The 20,217-nt window shown below is 35.4% G+C and overlaps 1 protein-coding gene across 1 annotated transcript in view; it reads right to left on the bottom strand.

The window, feature by feature from the left end:
* LOC105555622 (dystrophin) overlaps positions 1-20,217 on the bottom strand; it is a gene marked incomplete at its 3' end in the record, with an annotated part of 1,920,295 nt that overhangs the window by 491,566 nt on the left and 1,408,512 nt on the right. Inside the window, exon 49 of the mRNA XM_012002637.1 lies at positions 5,937-6,038. Coding sequence (XP_011858027.1) covers positions 5,937-6,038 — 102 coding nt within the window. The remainder of the gene's footprint in view (positions 1-5,936; positions 6,039-20,217) is intronic.

Below are 20,217 nucleotides of genomic sequence, written 5' to 3'. Positions count from 1 at the left end.
CCCATCTCTACTAAAAATACAAAATTAGCTGGGCGTGGTGGCACATGCCTGTAGTCCCAGCTACCTGGGAGGCTGAGGCAGGAGAATCGTTTGAACCTGGGAGGTGGAGGTTGCTGTGAGCCGAGATCGTGCCACTGCACTCTAGCCTGGGCAACAAAAAAGCAAAACTCTGTCTCAAAAACAAACAAACAAACAAACAAAACTCATATCTATGAAAAATGAAAAAAACAGTTGTCCTAATATTTTGTGAATGGGTATTGAAGTTTGGGATAAAAATTTCAGTTACAGCATTGAGAACGTGAAAAATGGCCCTGCTGGTAGCTGGCAGCTGGCAGCTAGCTAGGCCATGATGGTCCCAGCTGGATGTTAAAAAACACTCATAGAAATAAACTAGGTAGACACAAGGCCACCCCATGGCCGTGTTTGAAACAAGACAGAGACAAGGCCTTTCTGCTATCACAGAAATGACTCATATGAGGCATTGCTGCTCCTTTACCAATGACGTGTCTAGCCCTACTTTAATCTCATCTTCTAGATAAACACTAAGATACCTAATCACTACATTGATTCTGTTTCTTGAAAGCATCTAATCCAGAAATGGCTTCTGCTTTCTGAATTCCTCCTTAGAATCATGCAGCCAGCTGAGCTCTGTGAGAAGCTTTTTCCAACGCCCTCTTACTGACATGCCCACACTCTGTCTGAAGTGTTTTACGCTCTTGCTGCAACAAGGTAAATATTCTTAATTTGTTGATTACAGGTATGTTGCTAGTAATCTTGGCCAGAGGGCTTTCAGAGTATTATGTGGGGATTCAAACAGTGCCATATTACAAATAACTTAGCAAGGTGATGAGCTCTAGAATTCTAGAATATACACACGGAGCATTTGAATGAAATTGTTTCATAAAATATACATGTGCCAGGTATTTCTAAATGAGTGTGTTATTTTATAAAATGTAAGATTAGAAATATGGAAATGCTACTCAATTAAGAAATTGAATATAATTAGAAATTTGACAATCTCATCCATATTTCTAAATGTTTATGTTTACAAGTTGCCCAAAAATCTATTATAATTTTTTTCTCTTCTCATTGGGAAAGTGAAGCTCTCCTTAAGTTTATGCATTGGGATTAGCATTTATTCAACCTCTTATACTCCAAGACTTTTTTTCAGTTGTAAAGCAAACTTATATTTTTTAAAAATAAAATGTTACTATGAATTTACTTATAAATTATTAAGTATTTCTAACATTGTTATCTTCTTTCTAGACGTCCTCTCCCAACTTGTTCTGGTGTTATTGGCATGGGAATTGTACTCACTAAATGAGTCAGTCAAAATAGACTTGTTCATTTGAGGGGACAATTTTTATCTGTTATCTCTCTATTGATTTCTGTTGCTATAAGTGAAGTTACACCAGGTAAACGAGATTGTATGCATGACAGATGATTTATGAAATCCAAGTATTGTTTTAATGGTAATTATATTGATTTCGGCAACATTTTGACCAATGAAATACCATTCGACCTGCTATACTGTGAATAAGTCTTGAGATGCACATCTGTTGTGAGTAATATATTAAAGATTGTTAGGCAAAAAATAAACCCTAAAGAAGTTTTGAAAAATGTTAAGATGTTGATGTTGGCAGTAGAACAAACTCATTGGAAGGAAAAAAAAACAGCTTAATCTAGTTAATTAACAACAAAACAGCTGGGAAAATGAAACATCCCTGGTTGTGATTGACTGTAATTGAAAATGACTAATGATGCTGTCATTTTGCAGCTCATATCTGAGGAAATGATGCCTGGAAGATTATAATTGCCCTCTTGACCATTTGTCTACAGCAATTATTTTGTGTTAAAGGTTGAGATGGAACCCTTTGGCCAAACACAGAAAGGTCCTCACACCTTTTTCTATTACATTGAAAAACAATTCAAGAGCAGTAAGTAAAATTAGGTTATGTAAGTAACATTTTTTGATAATATAAAAAGTTAGCAAAGCAAACCAGCTGGCTTCATTTTATCACTTTAGAAAGTAATCAAGACATTTAAAATTCCATTAACGCTCTCAGTTCTAATACATGGCAGGTGATGTAAGCATTGAAAGTATATGAACACATTTTTAAAAGTTAACTGAAAGTGTAGTTTTCTAACTTAAGTTAAAAATGAGTATGAATACAAGAAAATGGCGCCTAAATGCTTAAGTTCAAGACAGTTAAAAATACAATTTTATAATAAAAACCAAACAACAAATGGCTCATTTCGTTTGTAGTTTATATTGTTGTTACTGATAGCAGTAGTTTTTGTTGCTTTTAAACTGCTAAATGGGGTGCTATTGAGGACCTCGTTATTACTCTATGGAAAAATGGAACACATTAAAAACTATTTCATCTATGGCATTAATGTAATACATTACACCAAAACTATAACTTTAGCAAAATTTTAAACAATTTATATAACTCATATAGTCAGTCTTCAATAATTTCTGAAGTTAAGATGAAGAAATAACATACAAATAAATAAAAGTATGTGTGTAGAGGGGGAGAGAGAGAGGGAGACAGAGAGAGAAGAGAGAGAGGGAGAGAAGGAGAGAGAGAAAAAGAGAGAGAGAGTTGAAGTGTTAAACAAAGATGGAGAGGTATTTGATCATATGATCCTAAGATTTTTCCAGTTATTTTGCAGCAGAGATTAGTACTATATATATGTCATTAGTAGTATTATTTCATAATTTTGACCTTTTATAGGAATTCCTCAAAGAAAATAAAGAAGTTGGTTAGTCAGAGTTTTCAAAAAAGAAAACAGAAATATACCATCTTTGAAAATAAAAGAAATCTTAAAGAAGTTGATGAAGTGAAGGAAAGACGAAAGAGGAAAGAAACTGAACAGGGATTAACCCAGCTTCCAGTCAGAACTCAGCTTGGGAGGTGAGCGTAGGAGCTGAACAGACAGGCTGTCTGATGCAGAATGCGGAGGTGCCAATAGACAAGTCAATTTCCTAAGAAACAGAATAATTCCCTGATGTGTCTTTAATTAGAATGTCTGTAAGCAGTGGACATACTAATTATCCATTTAAATACTGGATCTTACATATACATCATGAGAGATTTTCATTTTCTTTTTAAAGAATATCATTTTCTTCATAATTATTACAGTTTCCAAATGCACCCGCCCCCAAAACAAAACAGAAACACAATTCTCTCATGAAAATGTGCTGCAGGCTACTCAGACTCGTTTCCTCTTCTATTAAGAGGTAACAAGACCCAGAGTGAAGAAGAGGCATGAGAAATAGGACACATTTTAAATTTTGATATATGGACTCAAAGTTGAAAAAGGCTTTGTTCACTTTCTGTCAGAGCAATGGAGCGTCCTTCAGAAAAATCACTCTAACCTTTAAAAATAAATTTTTGATCCATGCAGAGATTTAAACAGCCCTCACAGCTTTCTACCTTGTATTGCTGGGTGTCATGTTCAAAACTGTGAGGTCATTTTTTGAGCCTCTAGTTGTTTCAGGCTACCACAAACCCCAGCTAATCTTCAGATGTTTCCAAGGTCATGGTCCATAGCAAAAGTTTTGCATGAGTCAACTATTTTTTTACTCCCCATAATTTCCAAATCAGTCTTGCATTTTTGCCCCTATGAACTTGATATCTATATCTATATCTATATATTTTGAAATGGAGTTTTGCTCGTGTAGCCCAGGCTGGAGTGCAACGGCGTGGTCTCGCCTCACTGCAACTTCTGCCTCTCGGGTTCAAGCGATTCTCCTGCCTCAGCCTCCCAAGTAGCTGGGATTACAGGCGCCTGCCACCACAGCTGGCTCATTTTCGTATTTTTAGTAGAGAGAGGGTTTCGCCATGTTGGCCAGGCTGGTCTCGAACTCCTGACCTCAGGTGATCTGCCTGCCTTGGCCTCGCAAAATGCTGGGATTATAGGCGTGAGCCACCATGCCCAGCCAACTTGATATGCTGATTCTTCTCCAAATCCAAGGGAAAAATGGGAAAACAGGAATAAAATTTCCCTTAAGTTCAGCTTCTCCCAATGTGCCAAATTGAGAGAAAATGGGGAAGCAGGCAAGGAGAAAAAAAAAAAAAGAAGGAAGGAAAGAACAGTGCTGTCTGCTACAAAAATGGTTTTAAGGGTTGTGAGAGAAGGAAAGCAACAGCTCCTGGTTTGTTCCTTTTATTCCAGAAAAGTAATTCTCCTTTTACATCACTAATGCATTAGCAGGAAGCAGATATGCTCAGGCATGGCAGATCCCACTTCTTATCTCCAAGTGGCCCAGTAGTTGAGTGTGTGGGTGGAGGTGTGATAAGTTAGTATCAAGTATTTGGATTGTTTTGTACGTAATGAAAGCAAAAATTGTCTCACTGGCTTTTAATTAAGATCTCTCTCTCTCTCTTTTACAAAGGCACAAAAGTAAAAGCCAAATTACATGCACCTTTGTGATCTCTAACAATTAGTGACAAACTTTAATTCATAGTCATACACCATAAGGCATAAAGTCTTTGAGGATCAACAAAGAGTAGACAGAAATGTACGCAATTGTCCATTTGTGCATTTCATGGCTTGCTACAATGAAAGTCACCCTGTTAACTGCTCTGGGGGCTGGCTTTCTTCAGAACATCAACAGAAACTCTGAAATTTGCTGCTTTCAGGACTTTCTCTAGCTCTTCGAATTAAATACTGAGCACATTGTTAGTTTTGTTAGTTTATGAAAAATGATTATACTGGGCTTGAACTGTATACAAATTACTTTTCTAGATTTTTGGAGTGGTTGCAATATATTCCTGAATAAATGTATGTTGATATCCACAGAGAAACCTGTGATTTTCAGTGTCTGGTGTTTGGACATTAAGTTCAGTGCAAACTTCAACTTTACCTAAGGAAAAGTCTCTTGTAAGCTGTAAGGAAAACAAACAATCTTCTAGAAATTAAGCTTGGGCCAAGTGCAAGGGAAACTATGCAGTGACCTTAGAGACAGAATCTAAGTCATGGTAATGTTGTTTGCAAGGACAAACTGGTTCTGTATAATGAGGTTATTGACCTGAACTGTTTTCAAGCAGTTTTAAACATGAGGGCGAGGTTCATTGTATCCAAGCCTGCAACATTCACTGAGAAACTAAGACTGATCAATAAACAACCACAATTACAGGATCTCAGGAACCTTCATCATAATGGGAACCATTATAATTTCGGTCAGGTACAGAGAATCAGGTAACCTATTGCTAACGTGTATTTAGCACTGGTCTCTCATTTGCAAATGGAAGCCATTGATTAGCTATTTTTTGAAAACTGACCTGGCTTTCCATCTCCCTCCTTATGTAATAGCCTGTGAATAAATGTGACCTAGACTTCAACATGTATATGGAGAAGAAAACAAAATAGAAAGCTTTATCCCAGGCCAGCTTTTTGCCAAAGAAATAAACAATTACATGACATTTCACTAAAAATTCTTGACCCAATGAAATACTGAAGCCTCAGTGCCGATTTTCCTCTTTTATAAGAAAGAGCAACAAAGGAAAGAAAGGTCACAGACCATATTGTGATTCTTTACAGCTGTTGGAGACAGACACTATGATGCAGTAGCTTGATTTGAATTAAACCAAACAATATGAAAAGCATCAAGGCTGGCAAGCAAAGCAATAAAACCCCAAAGAATTTAATCTACCTTGAAGGTGGGACTACTTTTGTATTGATGGCAGCACACCAGGACAGAAATGAGTTCTTTAATGCAATGACTCGTTAACAGCCTTAAGATCACAATATATAAATAGGATATGCTGATCAAAAAGACAGCTTTGCCTCTGCTATTACAGTATGGCCAGTATTTCCTTACAAGTTATTTCATTGATTATAAATAGTCCACGTCAATGGCAAATGTACAACAGGGGAAGCATAACCCATTATGAGGTAATGGATATAGCTAGAGGTTGCTTCATTACCTTCACTGGCTGAGTGGCTGGTTTTTCCTTGTACAAACGCTGCCCTTTAGACAAAATCCCTTCCACATCCGGTTGTTTAGCTTGAACTGCGATTTCAGTTTCCTGGGGAAAAGAACCCATAGAGTGCAGATTAACTTCACAGTTAGCAATAAAATTACTAAATTTAAATATACCCTTGGAGACACCACATGTATTGCAGATCAATTTCTGCTGGGTACATAAGGGCACAAAAATGTAGCTTTTGATGCAGAGAAAAGAAACAGAGATGTGAAACAAAGTAAAGTTAAAAAAATTCATCCAATATCTTCTTGAATTATATAATAATACTCACAGAGAAACACAGGCGTTAACTTTCTACTTTTCAAAAAAGTAAAATGCAATAATGACAGTACAATTAACATAACTTATATGAATAGACACTAGTTTTAGCTTTATTAATCTCAATAATCCTAATGTTCATATGACTTTATACACTTATTGTTTTACAAAATTCTGTTTTGAGTATTGGGTATAAATTTTGTTTTGAAATAAATATCAAATAATTATTTCTACATCACTGTCAAAATTATTTTCTTTCCAAAGGGTAAACACTTAAAGTACAGTATCAAAGCTTATTATTTATTAATGAGACAAATAGGCCTTTCGAAGAATGATTTTTTTTTGTATTATTTGCTTTTCTTCAGTCTGGAGAAGGCTGAAGCATGACAAAAAAATCCTTTAGGTATATGAATATAAGCATTTTGTTACTATCTGCTGCCTAGCTCTCTTGACAAGAGGACAAAAGAAATGTGCAGAAATTGAAGCTGACGGAAGTGAAGTTAAATATTACAGAAGACTTTATGGATGGAACACTTGTTAAACACTAGGATAGAGCATCAATTAATCAATGTCAGGCATCAGTCAGGGCCTGGACAATCTTCCCCAGAGAGCAGCTCCTGATGAACCCACATCTCTCTTCCTCCCTCTCCTATCCCGGAGCCTCCCAGCACTGCTGTGTGTAAGTGTCTTCATGCCACTGTTTCCTTTGTATACTGTGTTTGTACCTGTTCCCTCTCAGTTCATCAGTAGGAAATCCCAAATTACTATAATCTCAAACTGCCCAGTACGTTGTCTTGCAACTTATGGGTGCTCAGCACATACTCTTGAGATAGACTATTTTTCTCCAGTTCTTATTATACTAAATACCAGCGGCAAACAGGCACTTTGGTCAAAATTGTATATAACTAACTTCATGTGTTAATGGTTATGTATGCAAATTTCAGTTCCTTTATAACAGGAGTTTAACTACTTTACATGTAGAACTACTAATTGATGGTCTTACTGCCCCTTGCCAAGAAAACACATTGTTCCCTGAAAATGCAGCACCCGGAATGACTGTATGTCTTTGCTAGAGGTAGAAATAGCTCCGATCTCAGATCAGAAAATCTAGTTTTACTTACTGAATTCTGAATAGGTCCCCAGCCACTATAAATTCACCCTTGAATACCCCATTTGTAAAAAAAACATTTTGGTGTAGTAAATGGTTATATGGTCTCAAAATACTTTAAGAGAAAATAAAACATATTATTCTAAGGAAGTAGACAAAAGACCGTATCTTCCCCAAGGTAAAAATGATTTAAGAAAAGGAAAAAAAGTAACTGAATTTTCAACCTATACATTTATCATTTATGTATACCATAAAGTACCAAGCCAAATCCATGTACAATGTCTAAATTATACATTTGAAATTATATATGCATTACACATATAAACTGATGAGTTAACTTAAAGCACTGTCACCACCATTCGTTTTGTATGTGTTTCTCTTAAGACAAACCACTATTTTCTATTTATTCACTGACAGCTGGGACTTTTCTTGTGATATTTACTGATATTGCTAATTACTGGTAATAGACAATGTTTTCTGATTAGCTTCACCATAGCTGTAGACTATATTATTGATGATAGCATAGTTACCATTTGTATAATGAGTACTGTTTCCCTTCCCCCACCCTGATTCAAACAGATTGCCAATTTACAGATAAGAATATGAATCAAGGGTGGATGGGATAGTAGTGATGGTAGTGACGATGATGTGAATAGCTTGCCCACAACCTCGTGGGATGTAGAACAGTTAATATTCAAACACGGCTAGGTCTGAATCCAAAGTTTATGCTATTGGCAGTAGTAACAGCTACTTCTTCGTATCTTACAACAACTTAATAACATATCTAAATGACTTGATCAAATTATGTGATTTCTAAGCATTAAGAATTTTACTTTCACCATCTGAATCTGACATTATCACGTATGCTGAAAAACATGTCCTACCTCTCTGATAATGGAGAATCACTATGGGTCAGAGGGAGACACGCAACTTAATGCAACAGTAGTCATTCCCATTCATTGGAATTTTTGAAAAATGATAGCAAAGACTATTGTTTCCACTGCCAACCTACAGTCTTATTTAAACTGTTCCAATTCCTTTGCTTCCTCCTTCAAAACACATCACAATTAGTCAAACTATGTGTATATGTATAGTGTTGACCATTCCTAAAGAATTATCCTCTATAAGAGTAAGGCCCATAACTACCTTGTTCACTCACATCCCTGGAAGTGCCTAACACATAGTAGGTGCTAAACAAAAAATTGTTGAATGGGCAAATAAATACTGTTGCAACTTTTAGCCTATGGGAATTGAGTTAGAGTGTGTATTACTAGAGACATTTGTTCATGCAGACAGTTGAAAGGTTCATGGCACAGATTATTTTCTTTCTAAATAATCCGCTAGAGTTAAATACAGAGTCTACTTTTCTACTTTTGGATTTCCTTTAGCGATTTTTTGGGAAATTTTACATCTTCACATTATTGATTACAACAATGTCTCAGAAAACCCATTTCTATGATAAATTAAAATGGGATTATTTTATACTTAATTAATCCTTTCATTGACTTCCTTTAAACTAAAATTCCATTTATTCCGTATTTTTCTTCTCAGTTGAATTTGGATAATTTAATCTCCATCTAGCAAACCAAGGGAAAATCATAAATACAAATGTTTTAGCATTTATATTATTTAGCATGAATATTTTACATAACAAACATCTGAATGTGGGACCGCTAATCAGACACTTTATAACTATTGCACTTGAAGCATAGTAAACATTTATTAATTTTCATTTGTAATTTCAGTAGAAGAGTAAACTTGGAAGGGCTGGAGGATCATACTTCCTATACAAAACTAAAAACTTCTATGAGTATTAAAACCTGTGCTGTCCTAGCATGGAAAAGCTCATCTTTCCTTTCAAACACTCCCACTTCACTTTTCTTTTTCACTCATTGAACACAGGAAGTCAATATTCTCCTCAGATTCCCTTAAATTTAATGTGTCCCTCTGTCCTCCAATACATATAATTTGTATTTGATACACTTGATGCAACTTTTGCTTTTCATAGTATTTATATGTTAAAACCTTTTGCACTGAACACCAAACTTCATATATTATTCCAACTTTTAAAAAAGATTTATATTTCTAAAAATGGAGTATGTATTCAAAAGATAGCTGCTGCATCACTATTCAATATATTTATCAAATGATTTGGAGGGCCCACCATAAAGATTGGGATACAGCACTAGAAACTTTTCAATTTACAATATGAATATATGTGTGTGATATACATGTATATACATATATATGTGTATTAGGTATGACATATAATACACATATCAACATATAGGTATAATATGCACATATACACATATGCATATGTGTGAATGGATATTTAGACACATGTATGTATATGTACAGGTGTACCTCATTTTACTGAGTTTTGCCTTATTGGCTCTGCAGATACTGCAGTTTTTACAAACTGAAGGTTTGTAGCAACCCTGCATCAAGCAAGTCTATCAGCAACATTTCCAACACCATGTGCTTACTTCATGTCTCTGTGTCACATTTTGATAATTCTCACAATATTGCAAGCTTTTTCAATATTTTTATAACTGTTATGGTGACGGGTAATTGGTAATCTTTGATGTTACTATTTTAATAGTTTTGGGGTGCCACAAACAGTGCCCATATAGGATGGCAAACTTAATCCATTAATGTATGTATTCTGAACTCTCCACTGACCAGTCAGTCATTCCCTTACCTCTGTTACTCTCCTTGGGCCTCCCTATTCTGAGACATAACAATATCGAAATTATGCCAGTTAATAACTGTACTATGACCTCTAAGTGTTCAAGGGAAAATAAGAGTTGCATGCCTCTCACTTTAAATCAAAAGCTAGAAATGATTAAACTTGGTGAGGAAGGCATGTCAAAAGCCAAGATAGGCTGGAAGCTAGGCCTCTTGTGCCTGTTAGCTAAGTTGTGAATGCAAAGGAAAAATTCTTGAAGAAAATTAAAAGTGCTAGTCTAGTAAACATGCAAATGATAACAAAGCAGAACAGCCTTGTTGTTAATATGGAGAATGCCTTAGTGGTTTGGACAGAAGTTCAAAACAGCCACAACATTCTCTTAAGCCAAAGCCTAATCCAGAGCAAGGATCAATTCTGTTCAGTTGTATGAATGCTGAGAGAGGTGAGGAAATTGTAGAAGTTGGAAGCCAGCAGAGGTTTGTTCATGAGGCTTTAGGACGAAACTCTCTCCATAACATAAAAGTGCAAGGTGGAGCAACAAGTGCTGATGGAGAAGCTGCAGCAAACTGTCCAGAAGATCAAGTTAATATCTAAGATGATGAAGGTAGCTACACTAAACAACAGATTTTCAGTGTAGATGAAGCAGTCTTCTATTGGAAAAAGATGCCATCTAGGACTTTCATTGACTAGCTAGAGAGAAATCAATGCCTGGCTTTGAAAGTTCAAAGGACAGGCTGACTCTCTTGTGAGGGGCTAATGCAATCGGTGACTTTCAATTAAAGCCAATACTGATTTACCATTCCAAAAATCCTAGGGCCCTTACAATTATGCTAATAGACTCTACCTGTGCTCTATAAAGGGAACAACAAAGCCTGGATGATAGCACATCTCTTTACGGCATGGTTTACTGAATATTTTAAGCCCATTGGCCGTACCTATTGCAGAGAAGAAAAAATCTCTTTCAATATATTACTGCTTGTTGATAATGCACCTGCTCAGCCAAAAGGTCTGATGAAGATGTACCAAGAGATTAATTTTGTTTTTATGCCTGCTAACACAACATCCATTCTGCAGACCTTGGATCAAGGAGTCATTTCAGCTCTCAAGTCTTATTCTTTAAAAAGTACATTTTGTAAGGCTATAGTTGCCCTAGGCAGTGATTCCTCTGATGGATTTGGGTAAACAGAAAATCTTCTGGAAAGGACTCACCATTCCAGATGCCATTAAGAAAATTTGTGATTCATGGAAAGAGGTAAATATCAACATTACAAGGAGTTTGGAAGAAGTTTATTCCAACCCTCATGAATGACTATGAGGGTGCAAGACTTTAGTGGGGGAAGTTACTGTGGATGTGGAAAAAATTGCAAGAGAACTAGAATAAGAAGTGGAGCCTGAAGGTGTAATTGAATGGCTGTAATCTCATAATAAAACTTCAATGGATGAAGAGTTGCCACTTATAGATGAACATAACAAAGTGTTTTCATGAGACAGAATCTACTCCTGGTGAAGATGCTATAAACAATGTTGAAATGACAACAAAGGATTTAGAATATTCTGTAAACTTAGTTGGTAAAGCAGCAGCAGGGTATGAGAGGCTTGACCTCATTTTTGAAAGATCTACTGTGAGTGAAATGCTATCAAATAGCATCACATGCTACATAAAAATCTTTTGTGAAAAAAATCAATCAACGTAGCAAACTTCATGGTTGTTTTATTCTAAGAAATTGGCACAGTCACTCCACCCTTCATCAGTTACTACTCTGATCAGTCAGCAGCTATCTACATCAAGGCAAGACCATCCATCAGCAAAAAGATTAAGACTCATTGAAGGCTCAGATGATTGTTAGCAAGCTTCAGCAACAAAGTAGTTTTTAAATAATTTCAACTATTATTTTAGATTTAAGGGGTACATGTGCAGGTTTGTTACATTTATATACTTATTGGGTGATACTGAGGTTTGGAGTATGACTGATCCTGTCACTGAGATAGTGCACATTGTATCTAATAGTTTTTCAACTCTTGCCCCTTCCTTATCTCTTCCCCTACTAGTTTCCAGTATGTACTGTTGCCATCTTTATGTCCATGAATGCCCAATGTTTAGGCCCACTTATAAGTGAGAACATGTGGTATTTGGTTTTCTGTTCCTACTAATTCACTTACGATAATGGCCTCCAGTCGCATGCATGTTGCTACAAAGGACATAATTTCATTCTTTTTCATGGTTGTGTAGTATATCATATTGTATGTGTACCACATTTTCTTCATCCAGTCCACCATTGATGGTTATCTTGGTTGATTCCTTGGCTTTTCTATTGTGAATAGTGCTGCAATGAACATACAAGTGCATGTGTCTTTTTAGTAGAATGATTTCTTTTCTTTTGGATATATAATCAGTAATGGGATTGCTGGGTCGAATGATAGTGCATTTTAAGTTGAGAAATTTCCAAACTGCTTTCCACAGTGGCTGAACTAATTTACACTCCCACCAACAGTGTATAATGTTCCCTTTTCTCCGCAGTCTCACCAACATCTATTATGTTTTGAGTTTTTGATAATAGGTATTCTGACTGGTGTGAGATGGTATCTCACTGTGGTTTTGATTTCCTTTTCTCTGATGATGAGTGATGTGGAGCATTTTTTCATATCTGTTAGCCACCTGTGTGTCTTCTTTTGAGAAGTATCTATCTGTTCATGTCTTTTGCCCACTTTTTTAATGGGGTTATCTGTGTTTTGCTTGTTAAGTTCCCTATAGATTATGGATATTAGATCTTTGTCTGATGGATAGTTTGTGTATATTCTCTCTCATCCTGTGGGTTGTCTGTTTACTCTGTTGATAGTTTATTTTGCTGTGCAGAAACTCTTTAGTTTAATTAGATCCCACCTGTGAATTTTTGGTTTTGTTACATTTGCTTTTAAGGACTTAGTAATGAATTCTTTCCCAAGGGTGATGTCTAGAATAGTATTTCCTAGGTTTTCTTCTAGGATTCTTCTAGTTTGAGATTTAATTTAATTTAATTTATTTATTTAGGGACAGAATCTCGCTCTGTTGTCAGGCTGGAGTTCTGTGATGCTATCTGGGCTCACTACAACCTCCAATTCCCTGGTTCAAGCGGTTCTCCTGCTTCAGCCTCCCAAGTAGCTGGGATTACAGGGACGCGCCACCTTGCCCAGCTAATTTTTTTCTATTTTTAGTAGAGACGGGATTTCACCATGTTGGCCAGGATGGTCTCGATCTCCTGACCTCGTGATCTGCTTGCTTCAGCCTCCCAAAGTGCTGGGATTACAGGTGTGAGCCACCACACCCAGCCGAGATTTTATTTTTTTAAACCTTTAATCCATCTTGAGTTAATTTTTGTATATAGTGAAAGGTAGGAGTCCAGTTTCATTCCTCTGCATATAGTTAGCCAGCTATCCCAGTACCATTTATTGAGTAGGGAGTCCTTTCCCCATTTTTTCATTTACTTTGTTAAAGATCAGATGGCTGTAGGTATGTGGCTTTATTTCTGGGTTCTCTATTCTGTTCTATTGGTCTAAGTTTCTGTCTTTGTGAAAGTCCCATCCTGTTTGGGTAACTGTAGCCTTATAGTATAGTTTGAAGTTGGTTAATATCATGCTTTATTCCTTTCACTTATGATTGCTTTTACTCTTCAGGCTCTTTTTTAGATTCATATGAATTTTAGGATAGCTTTTTATAATCTGTGAAAAATGACATTGGTAGTTTGATAGGAATAGCATTGAATCTGTAGATTGCTATAAGCAGTATGTCCATTTTAACGATATTGATTCTTCCTTTCCATTAACATGGAATGTTTTTCCATTTGTTTGTGTTATCTATGGTTTCTTTCAGCAGTGTTTTGTAGTTACCCCTGTAGAAATCTTTCACCTTTTGGTTAGATGTATTCCTAGATATTTTATTTTTTGTGGCTATTGTAAATAGGTTGCATTCTTGATTTGGCTCTCAGCTTGAACATTGCAATAACATATTTTTAAATTAAGGCATGTACATTAGTATTTAGGCATACACTATTGCATACTTAATAGATTACAGTGTAGTATAAACATGACTTTTATATGTACCAAGAAACCAAAAAATTCATGTGACTCACTTTATTATGGTAGTCTGAAACTGAACCTTCAGTGTCTCAGAGGTATGTCTGTATATGTATATGTATATGTATATGTATATGTATATGTATATGTATATGTATGCTATGAAGAAAGACTAAAAAGAGTAAGTAGAGAGTGACAGTGGGCTCTATTTTAGGCATTGTAAGCACAGAAGACTGCTCCTCTCTTCAGGAAATGGAATGAAGTGAAGAAATGAGTCATGTCAACATACTGAAGACTATTTCAGGCAGAGGGAAAAGCCAGTTCAATTGCCAAAAGGCGGCGAGGAGTTTGGCTTGTATAAGGATTTGAAGTAGTACAATGCTCTGTTAACATAAATATGTACAGAATCATTCAGGTGTTGTAGAGGACAGAATAAAGTTTTCTCTCTCTCTTTCTCTCCCTCTCTTTCTCTCAAGTTGATTGTATACACCAAGAACTTGGTACTTTGTAATATTTCTTGGATACCAACCCTGATTTGACTCTTTTAAGATGATAACTCTAGCGGCAGATTGGAGGCAAGATTTTAAGGATAAGGGGCCGGTGGAAGAAACATAGGATATTCCTTTAGAAGTCCAAGTACTTATTGAACAAACAGGAGCAGCATGGATGTTCAGGCAGTATCATTCTTATGTTGTGGATACAGGACTGGCAGGACTTGATGGGGAAAAAGAAAATTTTCAGAATCACCAAGATTTTATAACATGGGAGAAACTGTCTAGGGGAATAGGGAAGATAGATGAGCCTGTACATGGAAGCAATAATGTTTACAGGTTGGACACATGAGTCAAGGTGCCTGTGAGTAACACTGATGCAAATGTACAGAAAGTAATTGGAAAAACAAGTGTAGTGTGCAGATTAGGGGTAAAGCTAAGAATACAGGTTTGGAGGTAAAAACAGTAGTTGGACAATATTGTCCCAGTGATACTTGTAGAGTGACTGAGGACAGAGCCAGAATTAGGTATTCACCTCCACAGGATAAGAGAAGAAAGTTGAACCAATAAAAAATAGAAAGAGCAGAAGAGATTGAAACAAGAATATGTAAAAACCCAAAAAAGAAGTGAGGAGAGAATTATATGAAAAGGGGTGCCACCATGTTATATATTACAGATTAGCAAGGAAACTAAAGAGATAATAGAAATACTAACACTGAATATATCCTTCATTGGAGGTTAAAATGAAATGAGGGTTTATATCCAATGTTCTCGGTTTACTTTGTAAATACTAGCTTCTGCTCCCCCAAATTTACTACATGTTTCCATTTTTAAAATTCAGCAAACAGATTTAGGTAACAACAGTAAACTTACTAGATATATCTTACAACGGGAGCAACTATATCAAGGTCAGTAAAACAAATCAATGTGAATGTTTGCTCTGGAAAATCAAGGAATACACACACACACACACACACACACACACACACACACAATCTTTAAGGATAGTTATTATGTAAGAAACAAACCTAAAATTATAAGGGTATTAATTCATTCTCTATGATAAAAATTCTTAAGATTTTTAAAAAGTCCTGCAACACTGTAACAAATTCAAAAGGCTTGATATTTCTTCCTTTAAAATGCTTATATGTACAATCCACTGTAAATTCTATACCTTTAGCAAATGAACAGAAATAGTCAATAATTTCATCTGTGTTTCCTGTATGCAGCCAAATGACTAGCATCCTTCTCTATCCACCCCATGTTCTTCAATCACCCATAAATAGTTCCAAAAATCATGAAGAATAGATACCACTATTCAGAAGGCACTGGCAGATAGATAGGATCAGGAGTCTGCTTTGACTACTACAAGGAATTTCCTTAAGACATTCACATATGAATTTTAATTAATAAAATTGTTATTGGCAAATAAACAGAAATAGCAACAAGGCTGACATTTGAGTAGTCCAAGTATTATTTAGAGCTCCAAAGTACTAAGCAGGTGCTTGCTAGATGATGGACTGAAGAGCAGGTGGCATGCCAAATGAAATGTCCATATTTTTCACTTGCAGGAAGTAGAATATTCCCCATTCAAGTCACCAAAATAGCCCTAGATTTAGTCCTCTGGTGAATGAACATTGCATAGTCACATCATTTCCCTCTATTGAAATGTTTCCTATTACCGTGTCCTTCTATCATCACTATTGTCATCTTTTCATCCTTCAATGACATAATACAGATTTTAAGTACCTAGATGAGATTTATTCTCAGTTCTATAGAAATAGAGCAATGGGTGAAAGAATTCATTTCAGCTCTAAATTCTTTGTGGTTACTTTTCCTTGGCACATTTTTGGAGAACTGGACCTCTAATTAAATGCACCTTTGATAGATCACTTTAGAAAGACCATTTTGAAGATAAATTTCTACAATTTACCTCACTACATTTATTTGCAGGTTGAATTTATTAGTTCAAAGATAGGTCAGTTATTAAGGGTAAGATATTATTGCTTGAAGGGTCAACTGTAGTAAATCCAATTAACTTCACTGAAAATATCTTTACTATATATTTTCTTAAGTGAGTTTAAGGAAAATAAACTATAAGAACTGACAATTATGCTAAAAATGAAAGAATATGTAAAATAAATTTTAAAAATTTGTTATTTTTCCATGCAAATAAAATGTGACATAGAAAAGCTAAAAAACAAAGCAAGAAACAACTCCAAAGAAACCACATGAGATGGAAAGATTAGAAAATGGTACTAAAATCATTAGCTGCGCTGAAAATGGCAAGTAACTGCTATAGTGATATTAACTGCTATGATAATATTAACAAGCTACAGTTGCTAAAATACTTACTATATGTCAAACACTGTGCTTTTCACACACACATACACTCCTACAAAAAAAGTTGTATCTAATTTCACAGATGCTGAAATTGAGAGCGATTAGGTCAATTATCCAAGACCATGTGGCTAGCAAATAGCAGAGTTGAGATTATATCCAGGAAGTATGTGTCACCAAATCTCTACTTCCTTTCTTAATCTATTGTGTATACTGTGTGTATGTGTGTATGCATGCATGTATGCACATGTACATATATGCTTATTTCTTTCCAAAATTGACATGCTTCTTAATATTATGTTAATTAATTCTCCTCCTCTTGAACTCAAATACATTCTACAATATTCTTACAGAATATAAATGAGAGAAAATCCTATCTCTTTTCACAGAAAAGCAAATAAATTTTTACATAGCCTTGAAAATGCTCTGAGGGTTTCTCTTAGTGGGTTTCTGATTGCCAAACCTCTGATATCCAGGTCAGAAAATTGGTTTGAGAAAACCTTTTATCTCACAAATGGCCTCACATCTTTATATGATTTCAGATAAGGTGAAGAAGGCCACCACTAAAATGGAAACATAGCTAATTATAGTGGCCGGCTTTTGTAAGGAGAAAGTGTTCAACTTCAAAGAACATTCAGACAAGAAAGTCGTCAAGGGATTTCCACCAAAAAGCCTCATTTCTAATAATAGAACATTTCCATTAAGGTTTTTTTTTTTCCCTGTGCCTTATTCTTAATGTCCCCTCCAATGCAAGATTGTGCACCAGGTGTAAAGATCCTTATGATACAAGAATAGTTTTATTTTCTTCATAGTATTGATAGTTCACTGCAATGTCAGGTATAACTTTAAGAAAATAACTTGTATTAATTAGGTAATAGGGAGTAATGGTTCACTAACAGTAGGAGAATATCATAGTCTCTTTTGAAATTCAGCCCTGATAGGTTTTTGAAATGGAGTAACTCTAAGCACCTTTAGTTTTATTTATTTCTTATTAAATGGCATTACTAATAATGGGCAGTTACTGATCCGACAAGCAGTGAAGCAAAGATTAGTGATGAAAAGAGGTCAAAAAAAGAAAACCAAAAACAAAAAACAAAAACCTTTGAGTGTAAAAGTATCAAGTCAGAGGCAAATTAATATATATTTACATTTTCTAATAATTGATTTATTCAACATTATATTTCTAATTCAACATCATGCTGATTGTGTGTGCATGTGTTTAACTAGAAATTTGGTGTTCATAGAAATAGTACAGCAGGGAAAAATTCTTCCTTATTTTCCTTTCTTGTACTTAATATCTTTAAATTTTCTTCATTTTGCCTACTAATAACCTTAGAATATATGATTATATATAAAGAATATATATCTCAAAGCACATTATAAGGAGGACATAAACAACCTTTCCATGTATGTTCAAACATTTATTTATTTATTTGTTCATTCAACAAACATTTATTCAATGCTTACTATGTTTCACTGCCTGGGGTAGGAATGGGGAATGCAGACACACAAATACATATTAAACTTAGAGCGTGTCAGGTATAACAACTAGTCAAATGCAATGTACAATGGAGCACAGAGCAGGAACTGATTAGTTTTGTGTTTGATAGACGAGAAGGTCAGGACAGAAAGACTGGTAGCAGAAACAGCTCATGCACCTTATTATAAGGGGATGGATGGCAGAGGGAATGTATTCCAAGAGGGAATATGGAATATGCAAAGACAGGAAGCAGAAGCAGTATGGAGCTATCATGTAGGGGAATGGGAAGTAATGGAGTAGAAATAGAAAACAAAAGCCAGAGGAAAGAAGGATCTTGTATACCACCCTCAGAACTGTAGTGGAGGAGCTACAAAAGAGTTTTAAATAAGGGAATGGCACTTATGTATTCTAATTGGTCTTCTAAATATATATGAATGCATATTTATAAATGAATGTATATGAATATATGAATAAGTAGACATAGGATCTACTATTAATGCTTGGTTGTCTAATCAAATGAGTTGATCTGAATGAGATATAAATATTGCTACTGAAAAAAGAAATTCAAGATAAAAATGACAACATTTTTGTAAACACAAGTTTCCATTCACTTAATTTTTTTAACTTTTATTTTAAGTACATGTGCAGGTTTGTTACATAGGTAAACTGTGTCATGGGGGTCTGTTGTATAGATTATCTTGTCACCCAGATATTAAGCCTAGTACCCATTAGTTATATTTCCTGGTTTTCTCCCTCCACCCAACTTCCACCCTCTGATATGCCCCAGTGTGTGTTGTTCCCCTCTATGTGTCCACGTGTTCTCATCACTCAGCTCCCACTGATAATTTACTTATTTATAAAGAGTGCCTTCTGCCATTTGGCTATTTTGTCAATCCTCACAATCAGCAGTTTTTCTATCTAATCTATCATTGATGATAAGGGCCACTATTGTTATATAAACAAAGAAAGCCAAAAAAAAAAAAAAAAAAAAAAACCACACACACACACACACAAAAACACCTAGACTTTGTAAACACTATCTATTGTACGACATATCTCAAGTTCAGAGGTGTTGAAATACTAAAAAATGCATTTTGTAATCAATGAACTCCTAAGATATTTGTGGATACTATGATTGATTTGTTAGTCCATTATTATTCATTTCCTCTCTTAATATGGCTTCCCTGCAGTGAATATACTCCCCTTCCCATTGACTTTGGGCTTGACTGTGTACCTTTGATCAATAGACTGTGGGCAGAAAGGACTGTGTGGCAGCTTTTAGCTGGAACTTTAAAGGCAATTCAAGATTTGCTGGTTCCCCTTGTTCTTATCTTCCACCATGAGAGAATAATATGCCATATAAAAGCTGCTCTTTCCGCTGGGGTCCTGGGATGAGAAGACATTTAGAGCAGATCCATAGTCTAGAATGAAAAGACCTTAACTTGATTCATAGTGTGGAGTAAAGCTGCAGCTGATCTGCAGACACATGAGTGAGTAATAAATGTTTGTTGTTATGTGTCACTGGAATTTTGTCATTGTTTGTTACTGCAGCAAGAGCTGACAATTACAATATTATAGTAAAACAAACAAAAAAATATGTGATTTCTGGGACGAAAAGACCAAAGTAAGCCTTTAATATAAATGTGCCTTGGGCACATACATTGACTGCACTATCTCTCATTCCATATAGAAACTGTTTGCTAAAAAGGGTAGCAAGAAACAAAATATGAAATGGAATCAATATTGTGTTAAAGCCTGATTTCTGTGGCCCAGATTGTCAGGCAAAGACTCTGACAAATGAA

The sequence above is a fragment of the Mandrillus leucophaeus genome, unplaced genomic scaffold, assembly GCF_000951045.1.
Source record: "Mandrillus leucophaeus isolate KB7577 unplaced genomic scaffold, Mleu.le_1.0 Scaffold692, whole genome shotgun sequence".
In the NCBI taxonomy this organism is placed as follows: Eukaryota; Metazoa; Chordata; class Mammalia; order Primates; family Cercopithecidae; genus Mandrillus; species Mandrillus leucophaeus.
Note: the sequence above shows the minus strand (reverse complement) of the source record. Positions and strands in the feature narration are given on the sequence as shown.